Source organism: Lynx rufus, unplaced genomic scaffold, assembly GCF_022079265.1.
Source record: "Lynx rufus isolate CCGP_SWC_20201006 ecotype Redwood Valley unplaced genomic scaffold, mLynRuf1.p SCAF_13, whole genome shotgun sequence".
Lineage (NCBI taxonomy): Eukaryota > Metazoa > Chordata > Mammalia > Carnivora > Felidae > Lynx > Lynx rufus.
The window spans coordinates 26,224,665-26,236,966 of record NW_025814827.1 but is presented as its reverse complement, the minus strand read 5'-3'; the positions used below and the strand labels follow the sequence as shown (position 1 = coordinate 26,236,966).

Sequence of the window (12,302 nt, the reverse complement as noted above, 5' to 3'; positions counted from 1 at the left end):
TGTCTACCATGCTGCCCCCCATGTCTTTATACTAAACTATAATACTTCTTTTCAACATAACCGTAGTTCAAAAGATGTTCAAGTATTTTGCTTATCTTTTTAAAAAGGGCCACTTACTACTTTTGAAGAAAGTTTCTGTTGAATAGTATCGTCTTTAGCATTTCCATTCTCGTTTAGCTCTCGAAATCCATCTTCATCCTGAAACAGTTCCACATGTTAAGTAAAAGCAGTTCAAAGCAATAAACTCTTAAGAAAAACATTTTACAATGTTGAAGAGTAATAAAAAATGGGCAAGTAATTTTTTAAATTCTAAAAGTAAACTATTTAAAGTCAGTCTTAAAAAGGAAATCTCATCTCTCATGTTACAATACAGCTAATTTCATTATTCAACAATGGGGGCGTATCTGCACACGTCCACCCTTTGGATTTCTATATCTACCATACCATTTTTATTAGTTCTACTTAAAAAACAAAAAGTTTATTAATGTGTCTTGAGAGAGAGAAAGAGAGAGAGAGAGAGAGAGACAGAGAGAGAGCGCACGCGTGCACACGCGTGTGTGAGCAAGGGAAGGGCAGAGGCCGAGAGAGAGAACCCCGAGCAGGCTCCGCACCGTCGGACTCGATCTCACAAACTGTGAGATCATGACCTGATCCCAAATCAAGAGTAGGGCACTTAACTGACTGAGCCATCCAGGTGCCTCTAATTAATTCTACTCTTAAAATGGGTAGGTAATTGGAAAGAAATTCAAAAGGATTTTATCACATGTCAGATAATTTGGAAAATATTTTCAACAGATGGCTTAGAGTATGAATTTCATAAATATATTCCCTGTCCTGCAATACTACACACACCTGTCAATAAGGTTAAAAAGCTAAGAAATTTTTTTTAAAACCCTATTCAAAGTGATTTCTTCACCAATCTCCTCCTTTACAGTGAAAATTATACCTAATACCTTTGACTAAATATAAGGATGAAACCAATTACATGGTTAAGTGCAAATAATAAATCTGTCACATGTACTGTTCTTCATAACTGAATAACATAACTCCCAAGTCCTTTAGGTCAATTACTAAGTTTATCTAACATATTATTCATCTCGAGCCTCTGGCCTCAAGCACATTTTCCAGTTTAATTTCCATCTATTGACCCATTTTATAGAAACTATGATCCAAAAAAAATGACTTATTCAAATGAGTTATGGGGGATGCTGTTCACCATGTTGACACAACCAAATTCTACCCATTCTTTAAAATCTGTTCCAACGGTTATCTCCACCCTATTACAAACTCAAAGGGATTTGTCCTTCCCTTCAATTCCGACCACACCCAAGCATTAGGTATGCAGGCATCTACGTTTCTCTGCTGTACAGCAACCTCCCTAAGGCTACTATGTTTATTCAATGTATCACTCATAGCACCTTATTTTACACATATAACAGGCCTCCAATAACAGCCATATAGACAAATAAACAATAAAAATATGGTACAGACTTTCTGCCTAGTACAGCAACTAAAATAGCTTTGTTCTTCTCCAAGATTCTCCCACCTAGCAGCACAAATTAGCTAGACTAAACCATCCAAATCTAAAAAACTTGACAAAGAGACTAAACAATAATAAGAAAAATTAGGGAGAAAGTTTCATAGTAGGTTTAACCCACGTAAAAACAAGTTTTACCTCTACATGTTACCTCAAAATACTCATAACAAAATTTATAAAAATAAACATTAATGAAGTTAACATTATACTATATATATATCCAAGACAAAAATGAATCAGTACTTCTACATAATTTATAATCTAATATCAGAATCATGTGTTAAGATATAAAAAGTACTTATCATAATGTAAGAAAATTAATTTCTTAATGGGAACATTTGCTATGACAGTTTATAAATAGAGCCTAAAAAAATACCTCAAAATATAAAGACTCAGAATTTGAGTCGCCTCTATGAGATTGACTGGTGTTTAACTGCTTATTATCTTGTCTCTTTTGCAAATTCTGTCTTCTTTCTGAGGAAGTACTATGTCCTCGGCATCTGAATCCAACCTAAGTAAGCCCCAGAAGGAAAAAATATATGTCTTATTATTTTAAGTGAACATTTACCTGAAATATAACACACAGAAAAGTACACAAAAGTAACTCAATGAATTTTCATAAAGTGCGTGATTTATTATAAAATTTACATAATTTATTTTGACAAAATATTAAAATGTGATAATGCAAGTTAGATTCCCCCCCCCCCATACATGAATGCTGATCAGCTTTATTTATAATAGCTAAACACTGGAAAAACCCAGATGTCCTTGATTGGGAGAACAGTTAAACTCACTGTGGTACATCCACACTACAAAGCAAAACTCAGCCACCAAAAGGAACAAACGACTGACATACTCAATAATCTGGATGAATCTCCAGAGAATCACACAAGTGAAAAATCCAATCCTAAAAGGACTATATGAGTTCACTTATAAACATTCTTGAAATGACAAATTATAGGAAGTGGGAAACAGATCAGTGGATTCTAGGGGTTAACGAGAGGCTGGTAGGGAAGGTAACAGGAGTGTGGCTACAAAAAGGAAAAACATGAGGGAACCTTGCAGTAACAGATCTGTTCTGTATCTTGACTATATCAATATCAATATCCAGGTTGTGAGAATGGACTACAGTTTTGCAAGATGTTATCATGGGGACAAAGTGCACATTACTTTTTTATTAAACTATGATAAGTCTTCTAATATCTGTGGTTTTATTAAAAAAGAAAGAAACAATTCCTAGGAAAGGTTAAAAATTAAAACCCTTATTTACAAGAAAATAGATTTAAGAGAATAAAATTTTCCTTCAATACATAAATCATCATCCCATTAACAAATCTGTGAAATGTTCAACTGTCATAAAAGCAAGATTAAGAATCTTAAGACATTTCAAGCCCCCCCCCCCTTATGCCAATGCAGCCAACATGAAATGCATCTCTTAACCAGGACACTTAGAAGATGTGAGAAGTATCTTCATTACCAGTTGCCAAAAATTCTAACAATAAACAGAAAATGAAGCAGATCTGGACCAGAAGGTACTAATATACAGGCTCTGGATGATGAAATCAAAGTATGCACACAAAGACCTGGAACCACCTAGCAATTCCCATGCTATGCAACTGGTCTAAAAAGACTTGCTGATAAATGGATTTTTTTTTTTTTTTTTTAAGAAACAGAATTTTTAAAGGCGGCTGGGTGGTTCAGTCGGTTAAGCGCCCAACTCTTGCTTTCAGCTCAGGTCATGATCTCACGGTTGATAAGATCGAGCCCATGTCAGACTCCAGGCTGACAGAACTGAGCCTCCATGGAATTCTCTCTCTCCGCCCCTTCCCACTCTCTCTCTTGCATGCATGCATGCTCTCTGAATGAAAGAAAGGAAAAAAGAAAAGGAAAGAAAGAAGGAAGGAAGGAAGGAAGGAAGGAAGGAAGGAAGGAAGGAAGGAAAGAAAGAAAGAAAGAAAGAAAGAAAGAAAGAAAGAAAGAAAGAAGAAATTTTTATACTCTTTTGCGAGGTAGGCTGCATGACAGAATAAGCCAGAAGACAGTCATACTGCAAATTTAATTCTTCTACTCAACTACATCCTATAAATATCTCTTAAGAAACTGGATAATTTTCCAGATACCCAAAAGTTTCTCAATTTTAAATATTCACCTCATTTTAAAACAGGCTCATAAACTTGGACAGAGAAATGGACAGAGGCATACATAAGCAATGAGACAAATCTCAGTAAAATCTTAGCTAGCATATAAGCTGGTCGCTACATGAATGTTTTCTGTAAAATTACTTCAACTTTACTATTTAGAAATTTTCAGAAAATATTTCAAAAATTGGTTCACGAAAAGCAGCTCATACAAGACTAGTAAAACAAATGCAATTTATAATGTCTAGGTAAAAAAGAAACAACTTAATTCAAAAGTTATTAACATGTAAGTAAGTGCTAAGACTCAAGCCCCAAAACAGGGATGACTAAAACGCAAGAGATTAATTCTTGAGCACAACTTTTCTTTCTCTGGACAGTCACCATCACAAAAAAGTAAACGTAAACCTGCCCTCCAAAGGCATTAAAATTGTATCAGAAATAAGCCCTATTGTAAAGCAGTTAAGTATATATGCATTAATGTTGCTGCAAACACTAAAACAATTTTTTTTTTAAATTTTAGAGAGAGAGCGAGAACATGCAAGTGGGAGAGAGGGAGAGAGAAAGAGAATCTTAAGCAGGCTCCACACTCTGTGCAGAGCCTGACATGGGGCTCGATCCCACGATGCTGGGATCATGACCTAAGCCAAAATCAAGAGTTGGATACTCAACTGACTGAGCCACACAGAAGGCCCTAAAGATGAACTTCTTAATGCTATTTAAAACATAAACTTGTGGGGGCTCCTGGGTGGCTCAGTCGGTTGGGCGTCCGACTTTGGCTCAGGTCATGATCTTGCGGTCCATAAGTTCGAGCCCTGCGTCAGGTTCTGTGCTGGCAGCTCAGAGCCTGGAGCCTGTTTCAGATTCTGTGTCTCCCTCTCTCTCTGACCTTCCCCCCGTTCATGCTGTGTCTCTCTCTGTCTCAAAAATGAATAAATGTTAAAATAAATAAATAAATAAATAAATAAATAAATAAATAAAATAAAACATAAACTTGTGTATGGCAATAATAATGAGCAAAGTCAACAATGAAAATGAAAACCTAGCAAAATATTTGCAACTCACATTACGAACTGAAGGCTCCTAAAATTTTTTAAATTTGTTAAGAGCTTGATCAAATAGATTTAAAAAAATTTTTTTTAATGTTTATTTATTTCCAAGGCAGAGAGAGACAGAGCATGAGTGGGGGAGGGGCAGAGAGAGAGGGAGACACAGAATCTGAAGCAGGCTCCAGGCTCTGAGCTCTCAGGACAGCCTGACGTGGGACTTGAACTCACAAACCATGAGATCACGACCTGAGCCAAAGTCGGTCGCTCAACCGACTGAGCCACCCAGGTGCCCCTGATCAAACTGATTTTAAAAATGTACCAAAAGGGAAAAAAATAGATCAAGATACAAAAAAGAAAAAGGGGGGGGGGGGAGAACAAGAGATATGACCAAACAAGTTCACAAAAAAAATACAAAGAGCTGAAAAACATATGGAAAGATGCTCAATATTAATATACCATTCTCAACTAACTGGCATAAATCCAAAATCCTGAAAACATACACTCTCTAAAGCTATATGGAAAAAGGCACTCTCTACATTATTGTCAAGGCTTAAATGGTATCAAATAACAGAAGTGATTTAACCTTTTCACCCATCAGTCCCTTATCCAGGAATTTATTTTGCTGCTATACACACACATTTCTAAATGATACTGCAGCATGTCTATACCAGCAATAATTTACAAACAACTCAAGTGTCCATTAATAGGAAGACTACAGAAACTAACAAGGATATATCCATACTTCAAACAGGAGTTTTTTTAGAAGTGTGGAAGTCCTCTATGTAATAATATGGAAATGTCTCCAAGATACATTGTTAAGTGATAAAAACAGCACAGAACTGAGTGGGAAAAACATGAGATACAGAATTATATTTACATAGAATGACATGAAAATATACAAAAAAAAAACCTAATTGAAAGGAAATTATAGGGAAGAGAGGACAAGGGAAGACAGGGTGAAAAGGAGTTTTTTTTCATTGTATAGTCTTTTTCATGTCTTCTATTTTTCAACCAACTCACAAAATAAAACTTTTTTTTTTTTTTTTTAATTTTTAGATTCTATCCATTGTTTAAAATTAAGATTACACTGAGGTCCTTGGGCGACTCAGTCAGTTAAGCGTCCGACTTCAGCTCAGGTCATGATCTCGTGGTTCGTGAGTTCAAACCCCACGTCGGGCTCTGTGCTGACAGCTGAGCCTGGAGCCTGCTATGAGTTCTGTGTCTCCCTCTCTCCCTGCCCCTCCCCCATTCCTGTGCAGGCGCACATGCACTCTCTCTCTCTCAAAAATAAGTATTAAAAACAATTTTTAAATCAAATTATTAAAGTAAGGTTACATCAGAATACAGAAAGAATCTGTTCAAATGTTAAAACACTGGTAAAAATATTAAAAAAGTTAAAACAGCATGGTACAGGTACCAAAATCTGATAAATGTAACAAACAGCCCAGAAACAGCACCTAAAACATAAGAAATTAGCAAATGAGTAAAAGCGTAGAACAAATCAGAGAAAAGAATAGATTAAAATTTTACAACTGGGTAACTACTCTGAAAATTGACACCATTATTATATCATGCATCCAAATAAATCTCAGATAAAAAGGTCTTGCAACATTATGCTACAAAAAAAATAGAAAATATAAGTGAATTATTTATTTCACTTCTAAGCGACTTTTTAAGCCTGTAAACAATCAGAAATCATAAAAGGGGAATATATTTTAACAGAAAAAAATTATTCTGAACATTACAAAACAAATACAAACTTAAAAAAAAATTGTAAAAATTTTTTTAATGGTTATCTATTTTTGAGAGAAAAAGAGACAGAGCGGGAGCAAGGGAGGGGCAGAGAGAGGCAGACACGAAATCCATAGCAGGCTCCAGGCTCCAGCACAGAGTCCAATGTGGGGCTGGAACTCACGAACCGCAAGATCACGACCTGAGTCAAAGTCGGACACTTAACTGGCTGACCCACACAGGTGCCCCACAGATACATACTTAAGAATAGGTCTAATAACCTATCAGAAGTAGGAAACACATTGCTCAACATCTGGCTTCAGTTCTTCTGGAATGAAGAGAAATGCAAAAGAAACAAAACCTAACAGACTGCATATATGTATTTGCATTATTTTTTTATTGTTCTTTTACTATTCTTCACCACACTGGTATTATTACCTCCCCTCCAGTGGGCTATGGATACCAAAAGTAATAGTCTAGTAAGTTACAATTTGAACACAAAATGTCAGCACTTAACTACCATTTTATAGATTTTATCTCATCTACATAAACAATGCTTGTTTTAGCTCTTTTGTTTCTAATCAAATAAAGCTAGACTGCCTCACATGCCTGCCACAAACAACAGTGGCTCCTAACCACAGAGAAAAGGGTATTATTCTGCTTGTTTTCCTGACATTAGGGTGCATATGAAGCACTTCATTTCAGCAAATGAGCAGGCAAGTATTTGGTCTACTTAATCCGTTAGTAACTTACTCTTATTTCAGTTCATCCACAGATGTATTCATAGGATACTCATAATGCCTTAACTAGATTTAAGGAATCCAGGAAGTCTATCTACAAATTGAAAAAGAAAAATGCTGACCAACAAACAACTCCCTGATTTCACATACAACCAACGCAGGAAGACAGTTCCTGAAAATCCGTGGCAGTATGTAACGTGCTCTGCTGTACTCCAGGTAGATATTGTTCTCCCACATCACAGCATGAGGCGGCTATCTCTATGGCACTAGAACAAGCAGAGAGCATGTAGCTTGTGGTGTTCATGGTCAAGTAAAGCCGTATGAACAAGACCACAGTTCTAAAGTTCAAATAATCAATATTTATGGCATTAAATGCTTTTAAATTTTTTATATGGGTAAAAAAGTCATGGCAGATGAAGCATGCCTAGAAGATATTCATTCTCCTTTAAAAATATGAAATATACAAATATATTTCTTAAATACAGTTAAGTACAAAACGGAACATATAACTATATACATGCCACTTAGAGTCAACATTTTGCCATTTTGTTTCATTACTTAAGTATTAATTTTATTAGCTAAGCCATTTTAAAGTTGATATCATGATATTTTACTATTACTATAATTCAACACACAACTCCAAAAATTAAGGACACTGCTCTTCAAGACCACTATACCATTTACAATAATTCATCTCACACTAATCAAATTTCTCCAACCTAACTGAAATTACCTGTGAATTATTTCTTTGTTCAGTCTGCCTTCCACCTCTAGAAAATGTCTGATTTTTTTCCATCCAAGGTTTTTTCTGAGTTGCCTGGCAAGTTACATTGGACCAATTTACACCACCTGTAACCAATAAGATTTAAAAAAAGTATTTATTTATGAAAAATGCCAAAACGTAAATTATCCCTTAACTTCATGTATTGAAATTCAGTCACTATAAACTAATACTGGAAATTTCTCTACAAACTTTAAGTGGTATTCCAGTTCTTAGTAATACAATTGCCATCTCGCAGAATACCTCCGGCTGACATTTTCTCAATTTTCATCTGTACTTTCAAAGTAATGTGAATCTCTCTGGAAGATTACTAAATTTTTTTTTTCTTTTTTTTGCAGCATCTGTACTTTCAAAGTTATGTGAATCTCTCTGGAAGATTTCTAATATTTTTGTAGCATCAGCAAGCTTCATGCTTAAAAGCAAAACTTTGACATGGATAAAGAAGAAAGTATAGCAAAAACACTATGCAAAAAATAAGTACCTGTACATATAGATGATTCCGCATGCTAAAAATAAAAACAAAAAAGACAATTATTTTCTGCTTAAGAGTCAACACCATATGCCTTGCAAAATGTTTCATAACTTAGTCTAGTGTAAAGCATGCTTATCATAATCTTAGAAAAAATATTTATCCATAAATATTATTCATATTAATATACAGAATACATTTTGATCCATTCTATTACTATAGGAATTGTTAATGAAAATAGATACTTAATCTTTAGCGAGGATACAAAGATATTGACATAGATGACTGATAAAGAAATCAAAGCAGTGTTACATACATTCATGGTGCTAGAATCCGGATTTCTCAAAGCCCCTGCAGCAGGCTGGTTGTTACTGTGTTTGGGACTGCAGTAGCCACTATCACTGTCAATGTCGGCTTCACTAGCCCCCTGCTCACTAGAGGATTCGGCAGTGGGATGGGATGCTCTTCTCCTCCTGCCTTTGGACTTCCAGAGCATTGTGGCAGAGCTCTCCGAGAGAGATTTGTTAGCAATATCTGACGGGAAATCTATAAAGCAAGGAAGGTGTGACATCACTTTGTGAGGATCAAGTTGATAAATTCTTGTTAAATTATCATTAAGGTCATAAGAAAATGAAGGTATCTAACTTGGTAAATGGAGGAAAAAAGCAAAACCTTTTTTGAAAAGCTCAAAAGATACGATGTTCCAGACAAGTTGGTTACGACATGCATATATTATGAAAAGAGAATAAAGTAGTTGCAGAAATATTAAAACAAACCACCAGTACCCACTTAAGAAAAATAACATCACCAATCGTTTTGAAGTCCACTGCATGCCCCCACCAACACTGCATCTTCTTCCTCCCCCAGGGTTACATTTATTTGGAATTCTGGATTTACCACTTCCTCACTTTTTAATATAGCTTTTTCATGGATTTTTACACTCCTACAACATAAATCATGTGATTTTGCACTTTCAGCTTTATAAAAATGAAATTATACTGTCCATTTTCTTTTGCGATTTGCTTCCCAGTCCTGCCCCATTCCCCAACATTAGTTTAGACATTCCGATGCATGTGGCTGTACTTCATTAATATCATTAAAATCTAGGATGCCCGTGTATGAATATACCATACCATATATTACTTATTCTTTGTAACAGTGATGGGATACTTGGGCTGTTCTGGGGTTTTGCATTATTGAGTAATACTGCTGTAACCATTCTTTTTTTTTAATGTTTATTTATTTTTTAGGGGTGGGGTGGTTAGAGAGGCTCCACACTGTCAGTGCAGAGCCTGATGTGGAATTCTAACTCATGAACCTGTGAGATGATGACCTGAGCCAAAATCAAGATGCTCAACCTACTGAGCCACCCAGGTGCCCTGTGCTGTGACCATTTTTATACATATATTTGAATGTGTTTGTGTGAATATGGAAATTTTTTTTACAGTAAATACTGCCAGGCCTTATGGGATACACATATTCAACTTTACTTTGTAATGCCAAATCATTTTCAGTCACACTGTTGAAACAGTTTACAGCCCAACAGCAGGATATAAATATCCACAATGATTCACATATTCACAAATACTTGATACTATCTTCTAGGCCATAATTTTTGCTGTTAGATATAGAGAGACAGCTCACTGTGGGTTTTTCATTCGTATTTTTTTGCCTAATAATGAGGTTTGATATCTTTTCTCATGCTTTTAGCCACTAATTTTTTCCCTTCTGTGAAATACCTAATTTTACTTTTGAACTGTTTGACTTCTACCAATTTTTCTAGTGAGTTGTCTCTTATTTTGTATTTCACAAATTGTAATCAAAAGACATTATTAAAAAAAACCTTCTACAATTTCCTCCCAACCCAACAAATAACAATTTTCCTTTTTCCACATTTCTGCCTATAATTTTTACAAAGCATCAATACAATTATATGAGTTGTGCTATTTAATATTACACATACGTTCTTCATAATTATAATGTAAGAAGGCTCCATATTATTCCAGAGTGGATGTCCTGCACTTCTCTTGACTTGTTGCCTGTTACTAAACATTAGGAAGCTTTCAGTGTGCTACTGCAATTTGGATCTTTCATCAAACAGTCCCTTTTCTTTTTAGGGAAATACATCCATTTTGGATACATTCATAGGAGAGGAACAATTGGGTCAAAGGAAAAATTCCTACAGTCCTGCCAAATTGTTTCATCCCCCTGGTACTGTGTCCCACGGGTCCTGAGAGTAATGTGGGATCATTTTCTTATTGTTCATACGAATTTTTTATGTCTTCATACTAATACTCTGTCACTTACAGGCATGGTAAAAATCTTTTCCAGTTTTGTGGCTAATTCTTTCACTCACTTTTGACAGAATTTATTTCAGAATTAGTTCCCTTCCTGCTGTCATAAAGATATCTGCCTGTATTTTCTTCTACTGTGGTTTCCCATTTGTCATTAATCCACCTGAAGTAGATTTGCATGGGCTGTACATTATCTGTAATGCTATCTCTGTCATTTTCCATATGTGTTTCCACATACATAGGACTCTGTTTCTGGGTCCCCGTTCTAATTTTCACATGCTGCATTTTGCATACTGTATTTTTTGTATAACGATTTAAGATAATGTAATAGGTCTTGATATTTAGAAGAAAAGTTCTTTTCTTCTCAGATGATCCTTTTAGAATTAGTCTGTCAAATTTCCCAAAATTTCCTATTGAGATTTTGATTAGAACTATACTGCTAGCTTCACAACCATCATCCTGACTGGAGCCATGGAGAAAGTCGGGTTATTGTCTCCATATCATTCCCCACTTAAAAACCTTTGACGACTTCTTATTGCATTCACAACAAGATCGAAATCACTTAACCTGACTTATGAGCCCTAAATCATCTGGCCTCTCTCTAACTCTCCAGCCTCAGCTCATGAGTTGTCATTCATTCATTTATTCTTTTATACTTATTAATTCTTTCACTCACTTAGCAATTATGTGTTGACCACTGTCCTGGGATTTAAGTGAATAACACAAACTAAAATTATTGCTTTCTTGGAGTTTATATTCTATCAGTACTCTAGAGTGATCTGGCAATGGGACACAAATAATAAACAGGATGAAAAAAGAAAATTAAAAAAAAAAAAGAACTACACAGAATCTACAGACTGACTTAGGCAAAAATGACATTTGCAGTGTCAAATCATCCTATATGAACAGGTTGCTTTTTTTAAATGTCCTATTATAAAGTTATAATTTTCTGCATAAATTTACATTCCCACTAACAGTATATAAGAATTCTTTTTTCTTCACATCTTCAGGTGCACTAGTTATTTGTCTTTTTGATTCTAGCCACTCTGACAGGTGTAAGGTGATATCTTGCTGTGGTTTTGATTTGCATTTCCCTGATGATTAGTGATGCTGAGCATCTTTTCATGTGTCTATGGGCCATTTGCATATCTTTGTTTTTGCTTTTTGCTTTGTTCTTTATTTTGGTTTGGGTTTTTTGGGGGGGTTGTTTTGTGGTTTTGGGGGGTTATGAGGTTTTTTGTTTTGTTTTTTTATTTTAGAGAGAGAGGGACAAGCAGGGGAGAGGGGAAAAGGAGGGAGGGAGGGAGAGATAGAGAGAGAGGAGAGAGGAGAGAGAATCTTAAGCAGGCTCCACATTCAGCAAGGAGCCCAATGTGGGGCTTGATCCCATAACCCTGAGATCGTGACCTCAGCCAAAATCAAGGATCACATGCTCAACTAAGACACCCAGGCATCCCTATATCTTCTTTGGAAAAATGTCCATTCATGTCTTCTGGTCCACTTAAGTCAATTATCCGGGGTTTTGTTTTATTTTGTTTTGGTATTGAGCAAATATTTGGGATATTA

The 12,302-nt window shown here is 35.5% G+C and overlaps 1 protein-coding gene across 2 annotated transcripts in view; it reads right to left on the bottom strand.

Moving 5' to 3' along the window:
• Nucleotides 1–12,302, bottom strand: part of SECISBP2L (SECIS binding protein 2 like) — a 65,325-nt gene that overhangs the window by 38,384 nt on the left and 14,639 nt on the right. The window contains exons 5-9 of one of the 2 annotated variants that reach the window (XM_047075139.1): nucleotides 8,759–8,988; nucleotides 8,455–8,479; nucleotides 7,926–8,041; nucleotides 1,914–2,048; nucleotides 118–198 (exon numbers count right to left, since the gene is read on the bottom strand). In XM_047075139.1, coding sequence (XP_046931095.1) covers nucleotides 118–198; nucleotides 1,914–2,048; nucleotides 7,926–8,041; nucleotides 8,455–8,479; nucleotides 8,759–8,988 — 587 coding nt within the window. The remainder of the gene's footprint in view (nucleotides 1–117; nucleotides 199–1,913; nucleotides 2,049–7,925; nucleotides 8,042–8,454; nucleotides 8,480–8,758; nucleotides 8,989–12,302) is intronic. The other variant, XM_047075140.1, reaches the window with a different exon arrangement.